This window comes from Selaginella moellendorffii, unplaced genomic scaffold (assembly GCF_000143415.4).
Source record: "Selaginella moellendorffii unplaced genomic scaffold, v1.0 SELMOscaffold_21, whole genome shotgun sequence".
NCBI lineage: Eukaryota > Viridiplantae > Streptophyta > Lycopodiopsida > Selaginellales > Selaginellaceae > Selaginella > Selaginella moellendorffii.
This window is the reverse complement of record NW_003314282.1, coordinates 1,013,222-1,038,292: the sequence shown is the minus strand read 5'-3', so window position 1 is coordinate 1,038,292 and position 25,071 is coordinate 1,013,222. Positions and strand designations below refer to the sequence as shown.

At 47.9% G+C, this 25,071-nt stretch overlaps 7 protein-coding genes, 2 non-coding genes and 1 pseudogene across 10 annotated transcripts; 7 read left to right on the top strand and 3 right to left on the bottom strand.

Annotated features, from left to right (window-relative positions):
• Positions 1-758: 758 nt before the first annotated feature.
• Positions 759-2,175, top strand: LOC9641643 (aspartyl protease AED3). Its single transcript, XM_002973327.2, has one exon. It carries the CDS (start codon positions 759-761, stop codon positions 2,145-2,147), a length of 1,389 nt encoding a protein of 462 aa, XP_002973373.2. The 3' UTR covers positions 2,148-2,175.
• Positions 2,176-2,285: 110 nt separating this feature from the next.
• Positions 2,286-3,772, top strand: LOC9637924 (mitochondrial outer membrane protein porin of 36 kDa). The gene is made up of 6 exons (XM_002973326.2): positions 2,286-2,489; positions 2,559-2,626; positions 2,691-2,801; positions 2,851-2,937; positions 3,004-3,212; positions 3,345-3,772. The coding sequence occupies exons 1-6, from the start codon at positions 2,435-2,437 to the stop codon at positions 3,649-3,651; spliced, it is 837 nt and encodes a 278-aa protein (XP_002973372.1). The 5' UTR covers positions 2,286-2,434; the 3' UTR covers positions 3,652-3,772.
• LOC9641642 lies at positions 3,666-8,387 on the bottom strand (annotated as a pseudogene).
• Positions 8,388-8,431: 44 nt separating this feature from the next.
• LOC112347345 (meiotic recombination protein DMC1 homolog) lies at positions 8,432-10,050 on the bottom strand. Its single transcript, XM_024678060.1, has 10 exons — positions 9,945-10,050; positions 9,792-9,883; positions 9,662-9,733; positions 9,515-9,611; positions 9,301-9,454; positions 9,174-9,240; positions 9,034-9,126; positions 8,914-8,982; positions 8,615-8,860; positions 8,432-8,550 (listed from the first exon to the last, which is right to left on the bottom strand). Exons 1-10 carry the CDS (start codon positions 10,048-10,050, stop codon positions 8,506-8,508), a joined length of 1,041 nt encoding a protein of 346 aa, XP_024533828.1. The 3' UTR covers positions 8,432-8,505.
• Positions 10,051-12,282: 2,232 nt separating this feature from the next.
• On the top strand, positions 12,283-12,363 carry TRNAL-AAG. Its single transcript has one exon. It is a non-coding gene; the product is annotated as a tRNA-Leu (tRNA).
• Positions 12,364-13,030: 667 nt separating this feature from the next.
• Positions 13,031-13,923, top strand: LOC9641641 (sm-like protein LSM2). The gene is made up of 3 exons (XM_002973325.2): positions 13,031-13,101; positions 13,156-13,314; positions 13,747-13,923. Exons 1-3 carry the CDS (start codon positions 13,099-13,101, stop codon positions 13,864-13,866), a joined length of 282 nt encoding a protein of 93 aa, XP_002973371.1. The 5' UTR covers positions 13,031-13,098; the 3' UTR covers positions 13,867-13,923.
• LOC9641640 (transcription initiation factor TFIID subunit 7) lies at positions 13,923-15,163 on the top strand. 2 transcript variants are annotated; one of them, XR_002992757.1, is made up of 7 exons: positions 13,923-14,008; positions 14,064-14,183; positions 14,246-14,379; positions 14,441-14,566; positions 14,625-14,694; positions 14,752-15,014; positions 15,073-15,163. XR_002992757.1 is itself a non-coding variant. In XM_024678207.1 (6 exons), exons 2-6 carry the CDS (start codon positions 14,078-14,080, stop codon positions 14,925-14,927), a joined length of 612 nt encoding a protein of 203 aa, XP_024533975.1. In that variant the 5' UTR covers positions 13,923-14,008; positions 14,064-14,077; the 3' UTR covers positions 14,928-15,163. The 2 variants fall into 2 exon arrangements, 1 of the variants encoding a protein (XP_024533975.1); XM_024678207.1 differs by having other exon boundaries at positions 14,752-15,163.
• TRNAH-GUG lies at positions 15,063-15,134 on the top strand. Its single transcript has one exon. It is a non-coding gene; the product is annotated as a tRNA-His (tRNA).
• Positions 15,164-15,312: 149 nt separating the features above from the next.
• LOC9637923 (proline-rich receptor-like protein kinase PERK3) lies at positions 15,313-17,597 on the top strand. Its single transcript, XM_002973323.2, has 9 exons — positions 15,313-15,580; positions 15,641-15,777; positions 15,837-15,934; positions 15,991-16,628; positions 16,677-16,837; positions 16,900-16,976; positions 17,071-17,218; positions 17,279-17,428; positions 17,487-17,597. The coding sequence occupies exons 1-9, from the start codon at positions 15,313-15,315 to the stop codon at positions 17,511-17,513; spliced, it is 1,704 nt and encodes a 567-aa protein (XP_002973369.2). The 3' UTR covers positions 17,514-17,597.
• LOC9637922 lies at positions 17,578-19,088 on the bottom strand. The gene is made up of 8 exons (XM_024678206.1): positions 19,002-19,088; positions 18,878-18,944; positions 18,418-18,774; positions 18,295-18,371; positions 18,136-18,233; positions 17,914-18,086; positions 17,804-17,856; positions 17,578-17,739 (listed from the first exon to the last, which is right to left on the bottom strand). Exons 3-8 carry the CDS (start codon positions 18,734-18,736, stop codon positions 17,623-17,625), a joined length of 837 nt encoding a protein of 278 aa, XP_024533974.1. The 5' UTR covers positions 18,737-18,774; positions 18,878-18,944; positions 19,002-19,088; the 3' UTR covers positions 17,578-17,622.
• Positions 19,089-25,071: the final 5,983 nt, after the last annotated feature.

Below are 25,071 nucleotides of genomic sequence, written 5' to 3'. Positions count from 1 at the left end.
TAGACGCGAAGTGTCAAGCGCGGAATTTCGCTCGATTTGGATGCGCGAGGGGAGAATCTGGCGGCATGGGCGATCGAAATTTCCCTAGACCCGATCGAATCGACCTAAAATTCGTTTATGCGTTTAGTGAAAGACGGTAGCAGGCACCAAAAGATTAGCTTATTCGAAGAACCCTAAAGCAATCGTGGCCGTTGGATGTACTTGTTATCAAACCAAAAGGAATCTTTCAAGGGTGTTTTTTTGACCGAGTGCTTCTTCTTTCTCTTCAAATTGTCATGATCCCTGTTCTTCGATGGTGGCACTGCTGAGTTTTGTCCTTTTTTATGATCACTTCATGCGCCATTGACGCTTGTTTCTTGCTATCCATATTGATGTTCATTCTAAGCACCGACCATGGATTCGAGACTAGGACAAAATCGTCAGTCTTCTTTTTGCCAACAATCTAATTGTCCTTGTTAACTAGAGATGAGGACAAGGCCTTTTCACTAGATGCTCTAACCTTTGACTCAATCCAGCCATTTTTTTTGTCCTTGACACTTCTTCTGGTTTTCATCTTCGTGTTGAAATCTTCTAGAACTCAAGCGTTTTCTTTTCTTCCTCTCCTGACGTATCTCCTGCTTGTTTAAGTAAGACACCTTCAAAACTTTATCTTGTCAAGTTTACTATACAAACCGCGTCAACATAGAAAATTCAGTCTGAATTGATTTGTAAACTCGAGATATATATCTCCTTTGCCTTTGCAATTTGCTTGTTTCCAAATGAAGATCTCTTGTGTAGCAATTGTACTCTTGTTGGTAACTTTTGCAGGATGCATTCAAGGACAGCGTGCAAGGACTCCATATCGTAACCGTGGTGTTGGTTTCTTCCCGCCCAATAGGACGCCAATTGTCAACACTAACCTGTTTTTGCCCTCTTCTCGAAAAAGCAGCCAAGCCTTGGAAGCCAGCTTCTTTTTCGATGGTGCACTCAACTTCGCCATGGATCTCAGCCTGGGAACTCCGCCCCAGCCGCTCAACTTCACTCTCGCGGTGGACTCCGGGTTTTCTTGGGTGGCATGCTCCTCGTCCTGTGCAATCAATTGCACCACCGCATCTCTCTTCCAGCCAGGTTTGTCAACTTCTCACACCAAGCTTCCGTGCGGTTCTCCATCGTGCTCGGCATTCAGTGCTGTTTCTACGAGCTGTGGACCATCCTCCTCTTGCTCGTACAACACATCGTACGGCACTAACTTCTCGTCGGCTGGTGACTTGGTCAGCGACATTGCAACAATGGATTCCGTACGAAACCGAAAAGTGGCGGCTAACTTGTCCTTGGGTTGTGGCCGCGACAGTGGGGGGCTGCTCGAACTCCTCGATACGTCTGGTTTCGTGGGTTTTGACAAGGGTAACGTGTCATTCATGGGGCAATTGAGCGCGTTGGGGTACAGGAGCAAGTTTATCTACTGTTTGCCCTCGGATACTTTCCGTGGAAAGCTTGTAATCGGGAACTACAAGCTCAGGAACGCCTCCATTTCTTCGTCCATGGCCTACACCCCCATGATCACAAACCCACAAGCGGCCGAGCTATACTTCATCAACTTATCGACCATTTCTATCGACAAGAACAAGTTTCAAGTTCCAATTCAGGGATTTCTTTCCAATGGAACCGGTGGAACAGTGATTGACACCACCACCTTTTTGAGCTACTTGACGTCGGATTTCTACACTCAGCTGGTACAAGCAATAAAAAACTACACCACCAATCTGGTGGAAGTGTCAAGCAGCGTCGCAGACGCTCTTGGCGTGGAGCTTTGCTACAACATCTCGGCAAACAGCGACTTTCCTCCACCGGCAACCCTCACTTACCACTTTTTGGGCGGTGCTGGAGTCGAAGTGTCAACATGGTTTTTGCTTGATGATTCAGACAGCGTGAACAATACCATTTGCATGGCAATTGGGAGGTCTGAGAGTGTTGGACCGAACCTGAATGTCATAGGGACGTACCAGCAGCTCGACTTGACGGTGGAATATGACTTGGAGCAAATGAGGTATGGATTTGGAGCTCAAGGTTGTAACACCACCATGGTGGTGGATGTCAATACTTCCTCAGCAGAGTTTTCCAAGAAACCACTCTGGCTGATGTTATTGCTTGTGTTGCTCACAGTCTAAAAAGTGGTTTCCCAAGCAAACAAGTGAAAGCATCTAATATTTAAAATACGAATATGCCTAGAAGATTTTTGTAAGAACAGCCCTAACATAATCGCGGCCGTTGGATTGGAAAACGTGAGATTCATAAAAATCGAATATGCCTGGAACATTCTCAAAAACCCTAACATGAGCTCGGAGACTGTGGGCCGTCGATGCGTTCCATCAACGGTGTTTAATCCCCAGCGCCGCCCTAGTTTTTGCGTTTTTGTGTGCCCTGGGGTTTTAGGCGCTGCTGCTCGTCGCTCGCGATGGCTGGAAAGAAGGGGCCCGGTTTCTGGTCGGATGTTGGCAAGAAGACTGGCGGTGAGTGCTGCTGCTATTCGCGGTGAAATCGCATTTCCTCATCCTCTCTTCTTGATTTTGCGCGAGCAGACCTCCTCTACAAGGATTTCTCGGCCGATCAGCGATTCAGTCTGAGCTCCACGACCTCCACTGGGCTGGTAAGAAGAAGAGATCTTTTCTCGGCTGGGATTCAAGGAGAGGTTCTTAACTGTGGCTTTGTAGACTTTCTCCTCTTTCGGCGTCAAGAAGGGGGACGTCTTCGATGGAGATTTCACCACCACTTACGTCTGCAAGAACGTCACGGTGGATGTGAAAGTGGACACGCAATCGAAGGTGAAGAAGCTCTTACCTCGTGAGATAAGATGGTTCCTTTTTCTTGTAGATCTTCTCCACTGTCAAGGTCGATGATCTCGCTCCGGGGACCAGGGCGATCTTCAACTTCAGTCTTCCGGATCAGAAATCTGGAAAGGCAAGCAAAGCAAAGAATGGAAAACTTGTTCTCTCTCTCTCTCTCTTACCTCTTCCTTTTTCGCAGATGGAGCTCCAGTACTGCCACCAGTATGCCGGAGTTACTGCCAGCGTTGGGCTAGCTTCGTCTCCCGTGGTGGAATGCACCAGTGCCTTTGGTAGCAACGACGTCGTCATCGGCGGAGAGGCCGCGTTTGACACTGCGTCGGGGAATTTCACCAAGTACAACGCTGGAGTTGGCATCAACAAGCCCGAGTTTACGGCCGCGGTCGTCGTGTAAGATCTTCTCTAGCTCGAGCTTTCCTGTTTGATCCTGGATGGCTGACTTAGAATCCCGAGCTTGCTGGCTACTTGATTTTCATAGCTGCGAGTCCCTGTGACTGACATTGATCTCTTTGGTGGCCGCAGAGCTGACAAGGGTGACACCCTCAAGGCCTCGTACTCGCACGTCTTGAGCCCGTTCACGAGGACCACCGTGGGAGCTGAGATATCCCACAAGCTGTCCACCAAGGCGAACACCTTCTCCATCGGTGGGATGTATGGCCTGGACGCGCTGACGACGATCAAGGCCCGGTTGAATAACCATGGACGCATCGCGGCCGTGGTGCAGCACGAGTGGAGGCCCAAGTCCGTTATCTCGATCTCAGGCGAGGTGGATACCAAGGCGCTCGAGAAAAGCGCCAAGCTCGGCCTGGCGCTCTCCCTCAAGCCATAGCCGCGGCCGCTAACGCTTATGTAAATTCAAAATTTTGCGGAACATCGAAGTATTTTTCCAGCTTAAAATAAGTTCCTGTGACAATTATCTTTTGTTAGTTCAATGATAATAAGCTTCTTCACCTGGTTTGTTTCGCGCAAAAGCACAGAAGAGTAAAGGAAAATGCCCGGACGGTCAGGCGTGGTATTTTTTCATGGACATCTTCATGATGCTTCTCGTCGTCTCTGAGCTGCGAGGCGTCGTTCGAGTGCTTCGCCGCATTATGCTCATGAGCTTGTCCTTGGGCATGTTGAAATGAATGTTTGGTAGCGACAAGCGTAGAGGATCCTGCAGCAAATACACGTTCAGCTTATGGTGTAACTCAAAGAACGTTTTCTCACCGAATGGTATTTTGATTTTCTCGGTTTTCCTGTGCTCGTGCTTTTTTCCGTAGTCGTCATTTCTTCCAGAGATTTTTGCTTGACGTGCTGAAGATTTGGCGGCAACAATGGTCCCCAGGGGACAATTTTCTGTATGCATTCTCCCCTGTAAGTTTATATGAATGGTTATTATAGTGAAACACGAACCTTTATTGGAAGTTGACGATGGAAAGCCGCTTGAAGTGGTGCGAACCATGAATCAAGCCTCAGATGTGGTGGTCCAGCATCTAGAATCGCCGCTGCTTTGGCTTGAATTGCGCTGTAATGTGACGATAAAACAGCAACGTTAAAAGGAATTGCGATCCTCCGTGCTTAGTACCTTGATGAAGGTTCTTTGGCTTCGGGAAAATCTGTGGGAGTTGTTTCTTTGGATTCAGTTTCACCAGATGTTGTCAACAGAGAGCTGCCCCTACTTTCCCTGCTTGAACTCGACCGACTTCCCGCGCTTGAGCTTAGCCTTGAGCTCGCAGAGCTGTCCGAGTCTTGTGAAACATAATACGCTTTTCTACCAATCCACTGCTCAGGGCTTGATAAATCCCATCCACCGTACTGTCCAAATTGTCCAATCCGGACTCCTTTCTCAGTCCACAGACGGCTGTTCCAGATCCATGCGTATTAGTTCACGAAACAGATTAAGTATGAATTCTTGCCTTGTGCCAAATGTTGAGGCGGTAACAAGTATCCTATCCGTTTCGATAAATGTCATCGAGACCTGAACAAGAAACAGTTAGTTTTCAATCTGACAAAAACATTTGATGTACGATCGTTTCATGATGAGCTCGAAAGCAAAACATCTCCGGAACAGGCGTCAAAGGGCGCTCGGCTTGATGGAAGTCGCATGCGGCCAATGACCACGATTTCACGTAGCCCTTTATATCCGAGGAGAACAAAAGCTGCATAGTTCGGGAAAATCTTAGAAAGTAACCTCGTGCGTTTGTGTACTTACTTCGTTTTTGGAATCCGAGCACATTGGACCTGGTGCACCGATATGGCATGTCGGAATCTCATGAAGCTGCAAAATCAGATGTCAACACCTTCACAACGCTATTTTGATTCACTTACCACGCTTGCATCAGGAACACGCCAGAAATAGATGTATCCATCTGAAACGAATACAGCCAAGACTTTTTCCTGCACAGATATACTAAAAATGTGTTGGCGTAAATTTGTTGGCGTACCAGCTGACCAAGAAACTGTATGTTGACGATTGATCTTGATTTCGCAAAAGACTCGTTCGGTGGTGGATTCAGCACGCATTTTATCATTCCATCAAGCTTCCAAACAATCACCTAGACGAGAAACCAGTCATAAAAGCATCAAACTTAAGTAGAACAACAAACCTTTCCATCATAACCACCAGTTGCAACACCACCCGGTGGACAAATGCTCATGCAAACAATGTCATCGGTATGACCGTGCATCTCTCGTTCCAAGGGCTCTGACTCTTTCAAACCGTCGTGCCATATGCAAACCTGAAAATGTTCTGTTGGATATAACAGGCTAGAAGTTCAAAAGAAACAAGCCTCACCCTTCCATTCCATCCACCGGCAGCAACATACTTGCTCCTTCCTTCCGCCAGGCACACAACACAGGTGATTTCATCCTGTAGGAAGATAGTATTAAAGCTCTGAAAATGACATGTACTGACCTGACCAAACCCGCAGTACTCCTTTAGACACTGGCCATTGTTGAAGTTCCACATTCTCAGAGTTCCGTCCTGTCCCCCAATCAAAAGTCTTCGGCCGGAAGCATCAACAGTCATCGCTGACATTTTTGTCGACCTGTGCAAAATAGTTAGATCTTTCAAGGCATCATAATCTTCTAGACATACTTGCCGTCTGAGAATGAGAAAGTATGGTGTCCATCGTCAATGTTCCAAATAGTGACAAGCGACTCAATTTCAGCCACAATGAGCTGGCGAAATGTACTACTGAAACCCGAACCACATATCTTCCCTGAACGCGTTTCACTGGCAAGCCGCTTGCGCCATGCTTGCAGTGAGGTACCTCCACCTAAAAGAACCTGCGAAGAATGGAAAGATGAGTAAGAAAAATGATGACACTGCAAAAGCAAAGTCTTACGCTTCTTCGTTTGTCATAAAGAAGTCTGGAAATTATTGGAGGTTCGCCAGATTTATCGAGTGTCTTGTCAACAACAGTTTGCATACACCGATTGCTCCTCATATCCCAAATTTTTATGATGCTGTCGGTTGCTACACTTACGATTTGGTTATCGTCTTCGTTTACAACGACGTCCTGCATGTAAAACAATGTCAGTTTACACAAGGCAGCTTCCATCAATGCACAAACCACAACAGGCGACTGATGCCCGATCAACTGCCCCATTATCTTTGCTGTAAAAGGATTCCATATGTTAACGTTTCTTTCCAACCCGCAAGTGACAATGAAATTAAAACTCCTGTCAAATAAAAAAGGTTTAGCACAAACTGAAAGTCTTGGAAGTTCGATGCAAACCTGCAATAATCTAGTGCAAATATCCCGTGGTGGTGTTCTTTGCCAGACCACTTCCTTTTCTGTTTTTCTAGATCAAGCATGAGCAGTGTGCTATCCATGGAGCAGCTCAGTAACGAGGACGAATGAGATAGATACTTAATCCTTGTAACCCAGTTATTGTGTATTTTCCAAGGTAGCTTTTCAGACATGCCCGGCAAAAGCTCCTCCGTCACCCCAGCTGCAATGCGTGGAATCTCCCTGCAACACTCGCACACTGCAATTCCAAATCGAAGAAAACAGAATCCTTACCCTCCCCACTCGTCAGAGAAATCATACACATGAAGGTAGCCACGGTCATCTCCATATAGCAGCTTATCATTCTCTGGAGTCCTCACCCAGGTAGCACATAATGCTCCATTTCTCTGTTAAGAAAATGACTTAGAAACCTTTGAAGGATAATAAGAACTTACCAAGTTCTCAATCCTTCCCAGGACATCAAACGAAAGTCTTCCCGTGTCATAAAACGTCACACTGCATATTCCAGATGTCAAAGATGCATCGTCTTCTGCTTCATCTAGTCACCTTCTATCCATTGCAAACACCGCCAGAGGTTGTTGAGCCATGGCGACAATGTCAGTGATCCACGCTGCCATATTTCAACTTCTATAGTGGAATTTCATCAGGGAAGAAGCACTCGTGGGGACATGTACCTCCACCACCATTCTTTTGTGTTCGTAACAACTTCAGAGAATCTCCATGCCACAATTTAAGCATTCCGTCTTGTGTTGCTGTAACATATGTTTGTATGTGAGACAAAAGAATAATCTGCACGATGTCTGCTGTTAGTAGCGTAAAACTATGATACATGCCAACCTTTTCAATGATATGAGAAGGCCGCTCCACAGTCGTGTTACAAGCTTTGAAGCTTTTCATAACTGGCCTTTCTGCTATGACCTCGTCCTCTTCATCAGATTCCTCAGAATCGGACTCATCCTCCATTTTTGTTGCTCCTTTCTTGCTAGAAGGTTTCATCTTCACATACGTTGCAAAGTCCGCACCCGGCTCATCTTCTTTTGCTAGCTGAGAAAGCAGAGTTTGTTTTAGCGAGAGCCGCGGTTTCTAAGAAACCAGTACCTGTTGCTGAAGAATGTAGCTTGTAAAATCATCAAAATCTACAACGCCCTTGCTGTTCACATCGACCTTCATGAAAAAATGTTCCATTTCCTTTTCACTGACACACAAATGCACGCTTTGTTACAAAGCACTTACGAGTAGTCACAACGAACCTCAGCTCAGAAGCCACGTCCTTGATGTTCTTGCACGTTTTGATGAAATTTGCCTGCAAGTCAAGCATTTGTTACTCGATAGTAATTTGGAAAGTTAAAAGCCCAACTCTGTCAAGTTCTTCACGCGTGGCTTTATCAAAAGCCTTTTTGAACTCCATGAGCGTGTGAGAGCTTAAACCTCCACGCCGTCTTTGAGGCTGAGGCACAAGTCAGTAAACCATCATACTTTTTTGTTTTCCTTCGAAAGTAGACCGACCTCAGGCTGTGGTTTTGATTTAGATACTGGAGCTCTATCCGAGGGCCCTCCAGGTTTTGGAGGCAACTTTCCTCCGTGTGCTCCACTTTCTCGTTCACGAGCATGAAATATTTGCTGCCAATTTGCAAAAGAAAAGCTCAGAGCCGGAATGCGTTCCAAAAAAATAGACTAACCGCGAAACTCGACTTTCGATTTCCACGCCACTTCGATGACTTGAAAACGTCGAACTCGTTGTTATCTCCATCGGCCATCGCAACAGCTCAACGACGAACACCCGCCCGCGACGGTGGCCGGTCCAAAAACCTACCTGACACCACACAAAAGTGGTTGAGAAATGGACTCACGCGAATCCGTGCCCTATTGCGCTTTGAATCAACGATGTTTTATTCCCCAAAACCCGTCGTGGCACATTTTGAGCCACACGATCAGCTTCCCCTGTTCTAGTCTTTGGCGTCTGTGATCCCACCTGGTGCTATCTGGAAGACGTGAACACTGTCAAGGGCAGCTAGTTGAAACTTTGGAAGAAAAAAAAATCCAACGAAAGGATATAGCTTCGGACTCCGGGAGGCTTGGAGAGTCGATGACTTTGCAGATTCTTTGTTCGCCCTTCCCCTTTCTGAACATCAGCCTTACTGTCGAAGCATGAGCCAGGACGTGGCCACCAGCGGGCTTTTTTGGATCCGCGACGAAGGTCCCGCCGCCGGGGTCAGCAATGACTTGGTTCGTAAGAAACACCGCGACGTTGAACTCCTCAGCAATTTTGATGAGCCTGGAGAGCATCTGCGCCAGCTTTTGCTGCACGGCCACAAAGTTAATTGGCTGAGTGTATGAAGTAAAAGTCGTCTTACTTGTCTCTCTGCCAATTCTCCACGCCCTGAGAAGTCTACCCGAAACAATGAGGTGATGGAGTCCACAATCTGTGCAGTTCCTTGTAAGACAGGATAGAAGATTCAAGAATTAATTCTTACCAAGAGCCTGAACGGTTCTTCAGTCATTTTAGCCGCTATGGCGATCAGAAGGTTGTACTGATGCTCGTGCGTGTATGCTCGAGCATACACAATCTGGAAAGCCGAAAGTTACTCAGGGGTTGAAGAGCTAAAATGCTTACGTTGTCAAGAGCAGCTGTTGGATCCAGTCCAAACCTTTCCGCGATGGCGACTATTCGATCAGGACGACTGCAAGCATCGTTTAGAATTCACATCAGAGAAAAGCAAAGCATAAGACGATGACCATACAATGTTCCCTCGGTGTCGATGTAGGCCACTTTGCCATTAGCTCCGTGTAAGCCCAACGGCAGCTGCGTGGCTACGCAAAGAGTGTGCGCGAGCTGAGTTTTCCCAGTCCGGAATTCGCCAAAGGCTTCGGTGATTGCCATCGTTTCTATACCACCTGGTGCATATGGCGAAAAGAGATGAGAAAAAAAAAAAGAGAGAAAAGAATAGAGCATACCACCGAGAAGGTCATCCAAAAGCTGACTTCCTGTAGTGATATGAATCACGGATTTTCTCTTGTGAAGAGCCTCGTTCCCAGTGATATAGCCGACTTGCTGGAAAAAGGCAGTGAGCGAGAAGGAAAATCCAGATTCAAGGCACTTACGACTATCTTTTCTGCCGCTTCCAGGATCTTGTCGACTTTTGCTTCGGACAATCCCTTGATGGCTGTGAGGCTCTAGAGCAGCATAGAAGAAACTCCACAGATAGGGGAGAAAGAATCGATCGATTCGCACCTTCTTTGTCTGCATGATCAGTCCATTGCATGTGTGAATTCCCGCATCCTGGAGCTTTTTCACATCCCCGGCATTGATTCCCTGTGCGGTGACTGGGAGAACAAGAAATCTAGAAGGCCGAGCGATCGATCTAGAGCCAAAACAGAGACTCACGCTTATCGATCGTCTCAAACGAGTCCTCCTCCTCATCGGCGACGGCGACGAGCTGATTGTCCTCTCGTACTTCCAAGGCGGCGGCGGCGACCGGGGTGCTCCTCATCGCTCAAGCTCTGGGCGGGAAAACCCTAGACTTTCAAATATGAAGCAATCGCAAGTGTTTTAGCGGGAAAGTAACGTTCAAAACGATCGCTTTGAGGGTTAGGTCAGTCAGCAGTGATCGCTGTCGGAAGAACTACGCATCTTCGAGGAGCTGGCGATGACGAATTCGAGGTGGGCGCATCTGGCAAGGCTCGTCACGTATTTCTGTCTAATCTCTGGTGAGGATGAGCGGCAGCAGGGCCTTCTTTCCTGGTTTGGCAGCAAGCAGCAGCAGCAGCAATCTCCGCTGCTTGAATTTGATCGGTTTTCCAGAGCAACAACACTCAGATTCTCTTGGCTGGCTACCAGTGATCGGGAACCTCTTCGCTCCCTTACGATCAGCGTCAATGCGGCCATGGATGGCTTCTGGTCCAGCATTCTCGCCTCCCAGCAGCTCCGATGCCTCGAATGGTGTCGAGCTTGGCGGCCCTCTCACGACGACGGCAGCGCCTCCAATCCTTCCCAATCTCGTCCACGGGCTTGGACGTAGGCACAACGCAGCAGCTCCTCGACTTTTGCCCCTCGGTCGTCTACTTCCAGCTGACCAAGCTGGTGGTGAAATCGCCGGGGACGTATTTGCTCAAGAGCCACAGCCTCCACTGGCTTGCACTGCGTTCTTGGAGGGGCAATAGCGTCGCCATCTTTTCTCTCGCGCAGGTTCTCTTTTTCTTTCTTTCTTTGTTCGTTCTTCTCGAGTTGCCAATATCAACAATTTTCCAGAATCCTGCAGATGTCGATCGCCTACCTCGACATGTCCAAGCTCCGCTGGATGTTCGTCCGCGTGGTGCCGCGCCTGGAGCTCTCGCCGTCGACGGGCAACATCGAGTGGATCAAGGCGCATAGGGGCGTGCGGATCATCCAGGAAGCTCAAGAAGCTGACGTTCACAAACACCTGTCAAAGCTCTGCCCATGTAACGCAAATCCTGGAGCGTTTTGCTTGATCACGCAGCTCGACTACTTCGTGAACTCTTCCAGCTTCCAGCCGAGGTCCGTCAACCTTGCACAGCTTCTGGAGCCATTCCCGGCCCTCGAGGTGTTCACAGTTGCTCACGCGTCCATCAAGGTACTTTACAAAGTTTCTCTGCATTTGCTCTATCCGATCCAGTGAGCCTTGACGAGTGGAGCAGCGGGCAACGAGTTCCCGAGTCGTGTCAAGATCCATCCCATCCGGTTTGGCGTGCCGCAGCGCTGCGATGTCGTCTCGCGTTGCACGAAGGCCAAGTTTGATTCGAGGCGCCCTACACTGCGATCCACCATTGCTTTCACAAGACGGAGGAGTGGTCTTGATGGTCAACGGCTCACGGGTCAAAAAGGTCAACGAAGGTCATGTCCAGCTCGGCGCCGCACGGTGTCAACCGAGCGGGATTCACGCGCCCAGTACACGAGTTTGCGCTTGAATATTTAAGCGGTGTGAGCTCGTGAAAGGGTGCCTGCTCTAGATTTTTCTTCTTCTCATTCTCTTGCCGATGATCATGGCTGGAGAAAGAATGTTCACGATTGTTGGCATCGTCTCAATGTTGCTTCTTGGCGGCGCTACTGCTGGTGGATCACTCGATCGCTCTCAACTTGGTCCCAAGGCAAGTGTTTTCAATGGTTTCTCTCTTTTCTTTCTTCCAACCAGGCAATGACGACTTTCGCATCGATCAGGAGCCGCGAGGAGTGCCCAGAAAGTTGCTTCAACCCGGCGCCGAGCTTGTGAAGCATGAGGCAAGAGAAGTTCCAGGCGGCGCTTCCGACCCAAAGCAGTACCAGGGCAGCATCGCGAAGGCGTGCGAGGACTACGAGAGGCAAATCGCCTCGTCTCCGCAAAGCTTCGATCCCTCTTCGCCACCGCCTCAAGAGCTCTACTCGTCTTTGGCCTGCGGGAAAGCGATGATCGAGAACAGGCATCCATCTCCATCTTCGTCCCTGGATTCCCTGCAGGAATCCCTCGCTGCCCGGCCTGGCGAAGGATCGTTGCTTCAACACGGTGGCAAGAACGAGATGATCAATGTTGAGCCGGAGAGGAACGTCCCGAGTGGTCGCGATCCCATCCATCACAAGATTGACAAGACAAGTTTTCCATGACAAGATCTTTGTATCCTTCTTTTGGCACGATGAGTAAACTGAAAGTTGGCAGTGAGGAGAAATGGTTTGCTGCTGGATGTCCCTTGGCGGGCTTTGTCGGTGAGTGAAGATTAATCTTAGATAAGAAGTTGAGATGGCCGAGTTGGTCTAAGGCGCCAGATTAAGGTTCTGGTCCGCAAGGGCGTGGGTTCGAATCCCACTCTCAACAACACTGCCCCGAGTCCGGACAATGCCCCAAAGAACGAAGCCTCGAGCGCGGAATTTCTTTCTTTTCTTGATATTGCTCTCGCGCTTGTGACAAGTAAGTGAATTGTAAGAACCTCTGAATCATACCCACTGATCTTGCTCATGCTTTTGCAAAATATAACTCAATGAGATGATGCCCGAGGCTGCGATTCCTGAAACGCTCTTCGTAATAAACTCCCACCGCATCCAAATAGTCTCGAAAAACCCCACAATCCTACCCGGCCCGCTTCGGAAAAAAATGCCGTGCATTCTCTCGTTGCGAGCGAATTGATCGTCTGGTCGAACGTCAGAGTCACCCACATGATATGTACGGATTTAGACAATATTATGTACGGAGATAGACAGTGAGAGTTCTTCAGTGATTCGAGAGCCGTCTTAATCGTACCCGGCTTTGATCACATGTCGATCCGGTTCTTGCCGGAACCTGCAAACCCATCCATCCCAGTTCATACGCCACTCCTTTGCCGAATTCTTCCAATTCCACAATAACTTAGGCGTTTTGACCGTCGTGATCCATGCCATCGTTTTGTCTCGCCTAGCGTCGTTAATAACATATTATATTAAACTAATCTAAATACTTAACTAGTTATGCAATGTTAACAGGAGAATAACCTGCGAACGTAAAAGATTCCAGCATATGCGTAGTTCTAGGGTTTAAGGAGAGGACTGCGCGCGCGCCCTGCGTCTCGGCGTCGCAATGGTAAGCGCAATGCCCGCCGCGTCGATTTCTCCCAATCGCTCGCTGTTTTTGCAGCTCTTCTTCTCGTATTTCAAGGAGCTCGTCGGGAAGGAGGTCACGGTGGAGCTCAAGAATGACCTCGCCATCACTGGAGTGCTTCATTCGGTGGATCAGTACCTCAACATCAAGCTAGAGAACATCAAAGTCGTGGACGAGATCAAGTACCCCCATATGGTTCGTTTCTAGTGTTTTTCTTTGTTTTATTTTCTTCTCTTTCGTCCTAGTTCTCCACTTCTCGTTTGTTCGTTTTCTTTTGGTTCTCAAGCTTTGTTTTCCTCTGGTGACTGATCGCGTTTTTCATCTTTTTTTTTGGTGTTCTTTCTTCTCTTTCGTCCTGTTTTGTAAGAGTTCTAGTATTTCTCCATTTGATCGTACTAGGCTACTTCTCTTTCGTTATTGCTTTCGGTTCTCAAGTTTTGTTCTCCTCTGGAGTGACTGATCGCGTTTTTCTTCTTTTTATGGTGTTCTTTCTTCTCTTTCGTCCTGCTTGGTTAGAGTTCTAGTTTTCTCCATTTTATCGTAGGCCTTGTTTTTTTTTTCGGTTATCGGGTTTAGCTAACTCTGTTCTCCTCTGGAGTGACTGATCGCGTTTTTCTTCTTGTGAAGATGTCCGTGAAGAACTGCTTCATAAGAGGCTCGGTCGTGAGATACGTACAATTACCAGTCGATGGTGTCGACGTCGAGATTCTTCACGACGCAACTCGTAGAGAAGCTCGTGGGAATTGAGACAAACCTGTGGTGGTCCATCACTTTGCTTCAATCCAAAACTCTTTCTTGTCGGAATATCCATCCAGGAAGTATGTGTTTTGTACTGGAATATCCCTTGCTTGTTTCCAGGTCTTTGCTACAGGACCATCGCACACCTCCGGTAAGCGACCTCTCATTTTTTGCGAATCTCTTTATCCTTAGCTTGTCCCGTGCAGTAAAATCCCGAGCTATGGAGGAACAATTCGTGCTGAGGGTTCCTCCCTCTGTAGCTGAGAAGCTGCACAGTATTCTCAGTGAGAATTCCGATGAAGACTCCATCGATCTCGCTTTTAACGGTGAGTCTCCTCGCCAGTGCCTCGATCGAGCAAAATTGAGCACTCTGGAGAGCTCGTTCTAGGTGATGGACGAACAGGCAAGTTCACAATTGGACAGGACGAGTACGAAGTCTCGCTTGTGGATCTACCCTGTGTCGTGGAATCGTACAAAACTTATGACCATTCCGTGCTGATCAAAACAGCCGACATTGGACAGGTGCGTTTGTTATCTCCTCCCAACTTAATCGTTACTTAGTTTCCTGTCGCATCCATGCCAGATGATCCTCGTGAATGATCCGGAAAATCCCTCGAAGCCAGATGCTACACCGGAGTACAAGCATGGACTCACCCCTGCCATGAAAAACGCACGAAAGCGAAGGTTTCGCAGGCAACCCGACATGGATGTAAGTCTATTTCAATTTCTCTCTCAGTTTTCACCGAAAAAAATTTCTCTTTTTGCAGCCTGAATACGTGAGTAAAGTCGAGGAAGACCTGACGAACATAATGGCAGGGGGCACTGCTCGCGATGTAGATATCCTTTCTCGGTTTTTGTTTTACTTGGCTTTTGTTTCCTTAACCGGCTCGACACATGTTGAAGTTCTTGAGCAGGAAGAAGAGGTCGAAGACGAGCCTGTCCAAAGGAAGCCAGCGCCAGAGCCAGTTCCCGCTGGAGTTGCCACTGACAAGAACAAAGTTTCAAAGCCAGTCGCTGATGGTTCTTCGTCCTCTGACGATGGCGACTACGACGACGACTCGGATAATTAAGAAAAGAACACTGGTATCTTGGATCTGTATTTAATCTATGTTTCTAACCAGCGCAGGAAGTGAAGCTATCAAGTAACAGTTGTCATGGTAAGCATTCGTTGATGATGCTGCCTCTTCGCTATCACTGATGTGTTTGTGGCTGTAGTTTAGTGGTAAGAATTCCACGTTGTGGCCGTGGAGACCTGGGCTCGAATCCCAGCAGCCACACCTTATTAAGGTTCCTCTTTTTTTTCTCATTGCCTTTGGTATATGCTTGTTTATCACAGCCGCTCATCTTCCCTCGGTTGTATCGTACGCATCTTCGAACATTCCTCTGTATATCCATGGTTCTCGCGTCTCATATACCTCTGCATGGCTGCCTCTCATTTGTTTCTGTCAGCTAGCCATGGAAGACATACTTCCTCCCAGTCCCAGGCGTTCTAGCAACTCAAACTCTCTTTTTTCCTCCAGCAAGTCCTCCATCGCCAGCATATCTAGCAGCAGCAGGCTTACGTTTTTCTCGCCAGACCAGGCCAGTCCTCGCACTGTGGTTGTGGTTTTTGATGTTTCGAGAGAAGTCTCTCTGGATGTTCTCGAGTGGACAGTGGAGCGAATAGTCCAGCCAGGGGATTGCTTAATTCTTCTCGGAATACTTCACGAGATCCTCACTCCTAGTAAGTAAAGATGATTATCTCTTGAGCTAAGTCGCTAACCGATGGGATTGTTTCTCACAGTGGGTTACAAATCCAAGGTGGACTTTGCATCTTTCAACGGAGTGAACTTCAAGTGCCTAGAGGAAGAAACAGCGAAAACGATCAAGTACTACAATATAAAATCGATCAAAGTCCAGCAGCTATGCGATGAGCACCGAGTAAGCACGCACGATAATCCTGTGAGCCTGCTTAATTAACAGTAAGAAATCCCATGCAGATCAAGCTTGACGTGAGAGTTGCCAAGGGGCATCCACTCGATCTGATCGCGTGCCAAGAAGCCAAGAAACTTAAAGCGTCCTGGGTAGTGTTGGACAGGTACTCCGTGCTGCTACTTCAAGCGGTGAATGATTTCTCATAGCTCCATTTTGCAGGGGCTTGAAAAGATATAAGAGGAACATTGTGGAGCAGCTATCGTGTAATGTTATACTAATGGACCGGAATAATGAAGGGAATCTCCTGAAGGTATCTGAATCCGTAGTTCTGAATCCATCCTTACAGCTCAGTAGCGACGTATCTTCAGATAGTCCTAACGAGGGATCAGTGAGCAGTCACAAAGCTTTAGCCGAGAGGCAGCAGATTATCGCACTCGAGCTCGAAAGCAAGCAGCAGCATGGTCCCGAAACAGAAACTCGAGAAGTAACGCATTCTGATCCGGCACCCCCGGTATGCTTGATCTGCGAGAGCCAGAAACGTTTTAGGACGACAACGAACTTCACGTATGCTGAGCTTGAGGAAGCCACCCTCAACTTTTCCCCAGGAAACTTCTTAGCTGAAGGTGGCTATGGGCCGGTCTACAGAGGGATACTGAAGGATGGACGATACATTGCTGTGAAAAGAAACAAGGATGCGAGCACGCAAGGGGAAAAAGAATTCAAGGCGGAAGTCGAAGCTCTCAGCGGCGCACAACATCGAAACCTGGTGACGCTTCTCGGGTTTTGCATCGAAGGCGGAAAGAGGATACTGGTATATGAATTCGTCTGCAACAAGTGCTTGGACTGGCATCTCTCGGGTAAGAGAAATATGTTTTTGACGAAGTCACTTCAAAATGGTTTTGCAGCTGCGAATACGAATGTCTTGCCTTGGTCTGCGAGGCATGCGGTCGCTGTGGGAGCTGCAAGAGCATTAAGATATCTCCACGAAGGCTGCCGAACTGGATCCATCGTCCACAGAGACGTGCGGCCTCACAATATTCTTCTCACACACGACTACACTCCAAAGGTGAGAAGAGCAGCCTCTCTTTCATTCCTTTTTCGTTTCAATGCGCTCAAAGATGGCAACAGGTTGGAGACTTTGGCTTAGCAAGATGGCAAAGCAACGATGATTCGGCTGCACAAACAAGGCTCGTCGGAACTCTCGGGTAAGAAACAAGCGGTGCTGGCTGATGACTGAAAAGAAAAGAAAAAAAAAACGATTTGGATGACTAAAAAAACGATTTTGTTCTTGGATCGAAGCTATCTGGCTCCAGAGTACATCTCCAGCGGCGAAGTTACCACCAAAACCGACGTCTATTCATTTGGCGTGGTTCTTCTGGAGCTTATCACTGGACGAAGAGCCATTAATCTGTCCTTGCCTGCGGGAGAAACAAGCCTCATAGAATGGGTAAAAAAAATAGGAGCTCTTTTTTCTTGTTTAAACAAAAGAACTAACTTGCAACAACAGGCTCGTCCCATGATTGAAACCAGAGAAGCGGAATCGCTGATTGACAAGAGACTTGGAGACAAGTTTAACATGTACGAGTTACACTGTATGATCCACGCGGCTTCGTTTTGCCTGCGAGCGGCTCCGTCAGAGCGAGCCACGATGAGCCAGGTTTGTGTTTGTCTGTGCCTCACGAAGAACTCTACAAGATCACTTTCTTGCATTCCAGATTTTGAGGATTCTCGGCGAAGAGTGATTAGAAGTACCTGCTATTGTTTGTAGTGTCAATATGTCAATATGTCAATACTAAGAACGTCGTAAGATGGAACCATTTGCGAAATGTATTCTTACCAGCTTGACAAAGCTTACTTACAGTGCTCGCTTTGAGCTTTTGCGCTATCCGGAATTTCTACAAGCTCCCCATCGGAAGAACCTGCTGCTTCGCTTTTGTGAACACCATCTTCGCCGTCGCTATCTAGACCCTGCAAACAAAGCATAGAAAACATAAGTCATGCTCCATTTGGTACTGTTTGTGAAAGTACTCACCGTGTTGTTGACCAGGCGATCGAAGTCTTCTGGATCGGAATCTCCATCATCACCTGAGAGATCATACAGAGATGCCAAGAGATAAAACAACCGAGAACAAACTCTTTCACCTTGTCCGTCGTCGTGACCATCGAGGGCTCCCAAAAGGTAGGCGTCCAGATCGTGATCGGAAGGATGCGGTTTCTTGTCGATTGCATCGCTCGAGCTTTCTTCTCTCGGTTGATCTGGTTTTGTGCTGGACGTCTGATCGTCCACCTTTGTGATGTTTGCACGCGCTTCATATCTGTAAGGAATGCCAGAGTTAAGTTTCCGGGAGTGTTGTATAGACTCACGGGGCGATGTAGTTCTCGACGAGCTTGAAATAGATTTTCCAGAAGGTGGTCTCTTTCATCCTTCGCGGGCACAAAACGTAGCGAAAATCAGAGAGATCCTGGCTCAAGAGAATGCCAAAGCTTACGGGATGAAACATCACATGAAAGAAGAAAACTTACCGGAACAACTTGAAGAAGGAACACTGCGTGTTTCTCCTGCCATTCGCTTAGATCTTGGCGAACTCCTGTTCCGTTCACTGAAAGAAGAATTTAGTCAGCAAGAAGTAGATAAACCAAACATACAGTCTTTGGTATCGTAGTCCCGAAACGTTCTTATCGTGAAGGTCTTGACGAACTCTCGGAGCTCTGGTGTGATCCCATACGTTTCAAGTTCCTCTTGTGAAGGGCTCGGAGGAGTTACGCTTCCAGGCGAGAGCTCCGCGGTAGCAAACGCCTTAATTTGATCGGCTCTTTTGGTAGCCTCCACAGCCAACTCCTTGGATTTCTTCGCGGTTTCTAGTGCCAGCTCTTGCGAGAACTTCGCAGCCTCCTTGGCAAAGTCTTGAGATTTCTTTGCGGTCTCCTGCGCAAGATCTCGAGCCTTTTGGAATAACAAGTCCATTGTATCGTAACTGCGATCAACAACTCATCTCGAGAAACCTGAGTTTAGGAAAAGAGAGAGGACTTTAGCCAAAATCACAAACTAAAATGGAATGCAGCCAGCAAGAACGATTCACCAAGAAACAAGGAAGAAATCACACACCTGGATTGCACGCTCCACGCCCCAGATCCAAGGCGCCGCGGCAAGGGACGCAAGATTTTAGCTCGATCTAGCAGCAAGATCGCAGCGAATCGATCCAATCGAAAGGATTTCTCGCATGCCCTACCTCTTGTGCCCAATCCCTCCAAGCGCGCTTTCTTCCTTCCAAACAATGCCGTACACGTTCCCTATATACGGCAATGGCCGCAGTTTGATCCAACGGCGGCGAAGATGCAGACGTGGCAGTCATCCAGGTGAATAGAAAAATATATCTAGGACGATGATGTATTTAATCAAAACATTCCAAGGACAAGTAGCAAAACCCCACTTATAATGTGTGTGCAAGGAAGATTAAAATCTCCACTTGAGACCAAAGGCCTGGGAGAACCGGTCCCAAATGGATTGCTCACACTTTGGGAAGGAGCCAATGCCGGGGCCTGTGAAGCCGCAACTGGAGACGGGCTCGCTGTAACTGGGGCTGGGGCTGCGACTGGTCTTCTGTGCCTGTGGCCGCCTGGAAAGAAAAAGGAGCGAGTAGATTTTATTTACCGCGCGATTAGATCGTTTTTTCTTACCTTTGCGCCTGGGAGCCGCTGCTGGAGCTGGTACAACTACTCACAAATTTGACACAAGTTAAAACTTTCGAGATAGAAAACGGGAGTAAAATACCTTGCTTAAATGGGGCAGTCTGGGGCGCCAGTGCTGGAACCAAACCTCCTGGAGCCGGGGCAACTAAACAAATACACGATTAGACTAATCACGAGATAATACACAGTGGAAGTCGCCAAAAACCTTGCTTAAGTGGGGACGTCTGTGGTGCCAAAACTGGGGCCGAGGATGGAGCCTGGAGATTACCTGAGGGGTAAAAAACCAGAAATGAAAACTTAAGGTAAAACCAAAAGAAAGAATCACAAAGAATGGAAGTGAAAACTCAAGGTAAAACCAAGGTTAAAAAAACCAGAAAGAATGATGAAAGTCAGAACTTACCAGAGCACAGGCTGGGATTTAACCCCTGTAAGTTACACTTTGCTGGAAGCTCGAGGGCGAGGGTGGAGTTGATGCCCGGGATCGAACCCGCGTTGGCGGAGATGAGCGAGCAGAGGCAGGCGGGATTCGAACCGGCGATCGATTTGAGGCCACTGCAGCAGCCTTGCGCGGGCTGGGTCGCCTGGCCTTGGACGTAGGAGAGGCAGGGAATGAGCTGATTGAGCTGGCCATTGCAATTCGCGGGCTGCTGCTGGGCGAGGGAGAGATCGATCGATATCGCGAGGAGCAGTAGCAGCAACGCCAGCGGCGAGGCGATGGCGATCCAAGCTGGAGAAGCAGGAGGCGATCGCGGCGACATTGCGGAGAAAACTCTCGAGATCGCGAAGCGAAGAGAATGCGGTGGAGTGATCGATCGATCGCGCGCTTGAAGTGGGAGGCCAGCGATGGATTGAGTGAGGGAAAGTGCGGTTTTATACGCCGGGCTGCCAGCTGACTATGCGCTCCTCAAATCAAGCTGGTAGACAAAGTGCTACGTAGACGTCGAAGCGTGACACGTAAGCCCTTTACGGTCACTATAATAAATTCTTGACGATTGTATCATGGCCGTCCACGTGATGCACGGTTCGGATTGGTCTGAAAAGAATATACCTCCATCGAAGCGTTCGAATATATTCGAGTGGTCGCGGGTTCGACTTCCCGGAAATCACTTTTCACTTCACGGAGGCGAGGAAGGAGCGCGAATGGCCGCGGCGATCGCAGCAGCTGCGCTAAAGCGCATCTCTTTCTGCCTCCGCCTCTTGCTCCCCCGTCGTTCCTCCCATCGTTCCTCAAGAGCAGCGTGTGGACATGGAGATTGGTGATGCTCAGGAGGAAGCTGAGCCCGTTGAAATGGAGATTGACGGTGGAGGAGGAGCCGTGCAGGAGGAGCCGGAAGAGAAGCCCGAGGTGATCAATCCCGGCGAAGAGAATCCGCCCGAGGAACTGGAGCCAATGGACATCTGGGAGGAGGATACGACCCCGGAAGTGTTCGATCCAGACGATTCCTACTAGATTGTTGTTTCTTGTTTCTGCGATCGAGCCGAGATGTTTCTTTCTTGTGTCTCCGGTGTACTGGCTCCCCGGAGGTGATCGATCCAAGCGAGGATGAGCTCGATTGGTTCTAATATTTTGTTTTCTTCCATGCGATCGTGTTTCTTTCTCTCCAGGTCTTGTGTCTTTCTTGTGTCTCTGCTCGAGAAAACCTTTTCCTTTGCCCTTCTTCTTGCGCCTCAAGCATCGCCTTCTTTCTCTCCTTCGTGGAGCCACATTTTGCAGCAAGGTCGCGGTGGTATCCACGCGTCTCAGCGCAGAAGCATCATGAAGATGTCCATGGAAAAATACCATGCCCGGGCTTTTTGCTTGTTCTTGCGCAAAACAAACCAAGTGTCACCGATGAACTAACATTGTCACAGGAACTTATTTAAATTTTAAGCTGGAAAAATACTTCGAATTTACATGCGTTAGCGCCAGGCCGAGCTTGGCGCTTTTGTGAAGCGCCTTCGTGTCCACTTCGCCCGACATCGAGATAACGGACTTGGATTCAACCGGGCCTTGATCGTCGTCAGCGCGTCCAGCCACCGATGGAGACGGTGTTCGCCTTGGTGGACAGCTTGTGGGATATCTCGGTTCCAATGGTGGTCCTCGTGAACGGGCTCACGACGTGCGAGTACGAGGCCTTGAGGGTGTCACCCTTGTCAGCTCGCCAACGAGATCAAAGTCAGTCACAAGGACTAGCAGCTATGGAAACCAAGTAACCAGCAAGCTCGGGATTCTAAGTCAGCCATCCAGAGCTCGCGATCAAACAGGAAAGTTTTGAGCTAGAAAGGATCTTACATGACAACCGCAGCGGTGAACTCGGGCTTGTTCATGCCCAACTCTAGCACTGCACTTGGTGAGGCTGTGTCAAACGCGATGACAACGTTCGCTGGTGCATGGTGATTTCACCAAATGTCACGGTGGCGGACACACAATCGAAGGTGAAGAAGTGCTTACCTGCCTCTCAATGGTTCCTAGATTTTTCTTACCTCGTGAGAATGGTTGTAGATTCTCTCGACTGTCAACGTCGAAGGCTCAACTTTAGTCTTCCGGATCAAAAATCTGGCAAGTAAAGCAAAGAATGAAAACTTAATATCTCTCTCACCTCTTGGTTCCCGCAGATGGAGCTCCAGCGTTGGGCTTACTTCATCTCCCGGCAGCGCCTAAAACCGTGCTAAAATTACTCTCTCAACCCCCGACCTACTTGGACGATTTCCTGCGGCCGCTGAGCTGCATTAAGAGGCTCATTACCCCTCGAGGCCATGGCCTCTCCAATCCGAGAGGCGATGCTGCACTTGCGCCGGAACTCGCACGTGTTAGGGTTTTTGGGAATGTTTTCTAGGCATATTCGATGTTTACGTTCTCTCATCCAACGGCCACGACTGTGTTAAGTCATTTTAAGAATGTTCTTGGCATATTCGAGAAAACTATTTGCGTTTAAAGTTCTGAGAACTTGATCACAGAGATAGGCTTGCAATGCTCATCAAGAAGATAAGTTTTTGAGAAGATGTTTCTTTTGCTGGTTCATCATGACTGGCTACCCATCTCAGGCATGGCTCATGAATCCATAACCTGGAAATTCTTCTTCCACTTCAGCCGCTGCTGGGCGTGGCTCATCAATGGATAGTCTGGGAATTCGAAGGATCAGGAAAAACCGTGAAATGGACCCAGATTTCTCTTGCTAGTTCATCATGCACACACCTCCGTGGTTTCGTCAAAATTCTTGCACTGGCATCCGAATCAAGCTTTGGCTTCATGCAGCGCCACTCAACATTGCAGCACTGCGGGCTCATGTGGAGGGGATGATGCACCTCGACACCCATTTCCACGATCTCGGGAGGCACCTGGGGCTGAAAATTCGGCGGCTGGCCGTGCATGACGATCCCCGCTACTTTGAGCCATGTCACGAAGCTGCTGCTCATCACGAGCTCCTGCACAAAGTCGATCTCGTTGCTCTCCACTCCGAGGTGTCGATGCGCACGTGCAGTGGCGCGTGCCTGCTGCTCCATCCCTCGAAGCTCAAGCTCTAAGAAACCGAAAGTTCGTGAACAAGCACTCAGCGATTGATCGGCCAAGTTACGTACCTTGATGGAAAAGCGAGCAATGTAACGGCTCCAAGAGCTGGGCGAGGTTAACGGATCTGGGCTCGAAGTCGGCCGAATCCATAAACAGGTCGAGCTGCTTGATGCCACTGATGCTCGACCTCCTGAAAACAAACGGCTCGAGAATTTGCTGGACGTGGGCATTGCCTCGGAAGGTATTGCTGAGCGTGAGTCTGTTGAGCTTGGACATGACCAAGCCCTGGATGATTTGCACTTTCCCATGCAGCTGCACCCATTCCACGTTGCACGTAGACGGAGAGAGCTCCACGCGCAGTACCACACGGGCAAACATCCACTGGAGCTTGGGCATGTCGAGGGCGAGAGCAATGCCGACGAGGGAGTCGAGGCTGTGACTCTTGGGCAAATGCGTCCCGGCCCATTCCACAAGCAGCTGGGTCAGCCGGAAGTAGACAAGCGAGGGGCACAAATCGAGGAGCTGCTTCGTCGTGGCCACGTCCAAGCGTGTGCGTATGAAGCAGTAGACGAACGCGGGAAGAATTGGAGCCGCTGCCTTGGTTGCGAGCGGGCCACCAAGCTCGACACCATTGTTGACCGTACACATGCATATGCATGGGGTGAGGCAGACTTAGTTGTGTGTGTAGGCAATCTCAAATTTAGGTTGTAATTATTGCGAGTGGTGACGAGTTAAGTTTTTGACCTCATTTTTGGTATAAATTGGTTACAATGTTGAAACTTCTCCCCCTTATCTCATACTTTTTTACATTTCATCTATTCTTCTCACTTCTATACCTCTTTGTCCTTTTACTTTTACTTCTGCTTCCATTACTTTTGTCTCCCTACTACTTCTTTTTATATTTTCGTTTTGTTCTACTCTTCCCTTTTCTGATTCCTTTAATAGTCTTTATATTGTAGTGGTTGACCGACTTATGAAAGAGTATCCTGATCTTTTTAAATTTGACCTATCGTCTGGGGTTAAGATTGCCATACGCCATCCGATTCTAATCAGGGATGTTCGTCCAATTAAAGTTCTTGTTCATCGTTGGTCACCCAAGATTTTATGTACAAATGTTAAGGAAATGTTGGAAAAGAGTGTTATTCAAAAGCCGTGGAGTCCTTGGGCATGTGAACTTCATCTTGTGACAAAGCCCGATGGGAATATTCGCTTTTGCATCGACTATTGTCCGTTAAACAAAGTAATGATCCCATATGTGTACCTTTTTCCTCACACTGCTAATCTCTTTGATCGTCTAGAGAGAAGTCGTTAATTCACCAAGCTAGATTTTACTTTTGGGTACTAGCAAGTACTGATGGTTGAAGAAGATATTTTTAAAACTGTTTTTCGTACATTGTTTGGTTTGTACAAGTTCTTGGTGATGCCATTTGGTTTAAACAATGTTTTAGCAACGTTTTAACAAATGATGGATAAGGTTTTTTACAATATGCCAGAAATAACTGTTGACTTCATTAATAATGTTTTGATCCATTCACAAGGGATATGGGAAGAACATATCTATGATGTTTGTAAAGTGTTAAATCAACTACAAAACATTAGTTTAAAGCTGAAGTGGCCAATCCTAGCCCATCTACAAAAGAACCCTAATAGTCTTCCATTATCCCAAGAGTAGGGGATGATATAAGGTCCAAATGTACAATTACGATACCATATATTACTATTAGCATAAAACTGTCAGATTAATTTCAATCTAGACCACTCACTTCTGTATATAAAATAGGGTTTTTAAGTTAATTAATATACACATTTCCATATTCTATGCACTCACAACAACTAGAAAAAAGAGTTAATATCAATCAAGATTGAATAAACTCCATGTTGCTAATCCAAAAACACATCATCCATTGAAAGTGTTTGCATGATTCCAAATTCATATTACTGGTAGAGAATATAGGTCTGTGGTGGTGGCGGCCCCTTGCTTGGTTCCTGTTCTAGGGGCTTGTCAAACTTGACATACGGCTGCTTTTCCATCCAAGACTGATCAAACTCCGTGCTGGTTCTCCAGAAACTCATCATCCATTGAAAACCCTGTCTCGCCCCTGAATTCATGTTGCTGCTGG

Coding starts and splice junctions, on each gene's coding strand:
- LOC9637924 (XM_002973326.2), top strand. CDS start 2,435: ATGGCTGGAAAGAAGGGGCCCGGTTTCTGGTCGGATGTTGGCAAGAAG. Junction 2,802..2,850: donor AAGTGGACACGCAATCGAAG/GTGAAGAAGCTC, acceptor TTTTTCTTGTAG/ATCTTCTCCACTGTCAAGGT. Junction 2,938..3,003: donor CGGATCAGAAATCTGGAAAG/GCAAGCAAAGCA, acceptor CCTTTTTCGCAG/ATGGAGCTCCAGTACTGCCA.
- LOC9641641 (XM_002973325.2), top strand. Junction 13,315..13,746: donor AGATCAAGTACCCCCATATG/GTTCGTTTCTAG, acceptor CTTCTTGTGAAG/ATGTCCGTGAAGAACTGCTT.
- LOC112347345 (XM_024678060.1), bottom strand. CDS start 10,050: ATGAGGAGCACCCCGGTCGCCGCCGCCGCCTTGGAAGTACGAGAGGAC. Junction 9,734..9,791: donor TGATCATGCAGACAAAGAAG/GTGCGAATCGAT, acceptor ATGCTGCTCTAG/AGCCTCACAGCCATCAAGGG. Junction 8,551..8,614: donor GCCTCCCGGAGTCCGAAGCT/ATATCCTTTCGT, acceptor GACAGTGTTCAC/GTCTTCCAGATAGCACCAGG.
- LOC9637923 (XM_002973323.2), top strand. CDS start 15,313: ATGGAAGACATACTTCCTCCCAGTCCCAGGCGTTCTAGCAACTCAAAC. Junction 15,778..15,836: donor AGCTATGCGATGAGCACCGA/GTAAGCACGCAC, acceptor AATCCCATGCAG/ATCAAGCTTGACGTGAGAGT. Junction 15,935..15,990: donor TCCTGGGTAGTGTTGGACAG/GTACTCCGTGCT, acceptor TCCATTTTGCAG/GGGCTTGAAAAGATATAAGA.
- LOC9641643 (XM_002973327.2), top strand. CDS start 759: ATGAAGATCTCTTGTGTAGCAATTGTACTCTTGTTGGTAACTTTTGCA.
- LOC9637922 (XM_024678206.1), bottom strand. CDS start 18,736: ATGGACTTGTTATTCCAAAAGGCTCGAGATCTTGCGCAGGAGACCGCA. Junction 18,234..18,294: donor TCCTTCTTCAAGTTGTTCCG/GTAAGTTTTCTT, acceptor CTCTTGAGCCAG/GATCTCTCTGATTTTCGCTA. Junction 17,740..17,803: donor ATCGCCTGGTCAACAACACG/GTGAGTACTTTC, acceptor CTTTGTTTGCAG/GGTCTAGATAGCGACGGCGA.
- LOC9641640 (XM_024678207.1), top strand. CDS start 14,078: ATGGAGGAACAATTCGTGCTGAGGGTTCCTCCCTCTGTAGCTGAGAAG. Junction 14,184..14,245: donor CATCGATCTCGCTTTTAACG/GTGAGTCTCCTC, acceptor AGCTCGTTCTAG/GTGATGGACGAACAGGCAAG. Junction 14,380..14,440: donor AAACAGCCGACATTGGACAG/GTGCGTTTGTTA, acceptor CATCCATGCCAG/ATGATCCTCGTGAATGATCC.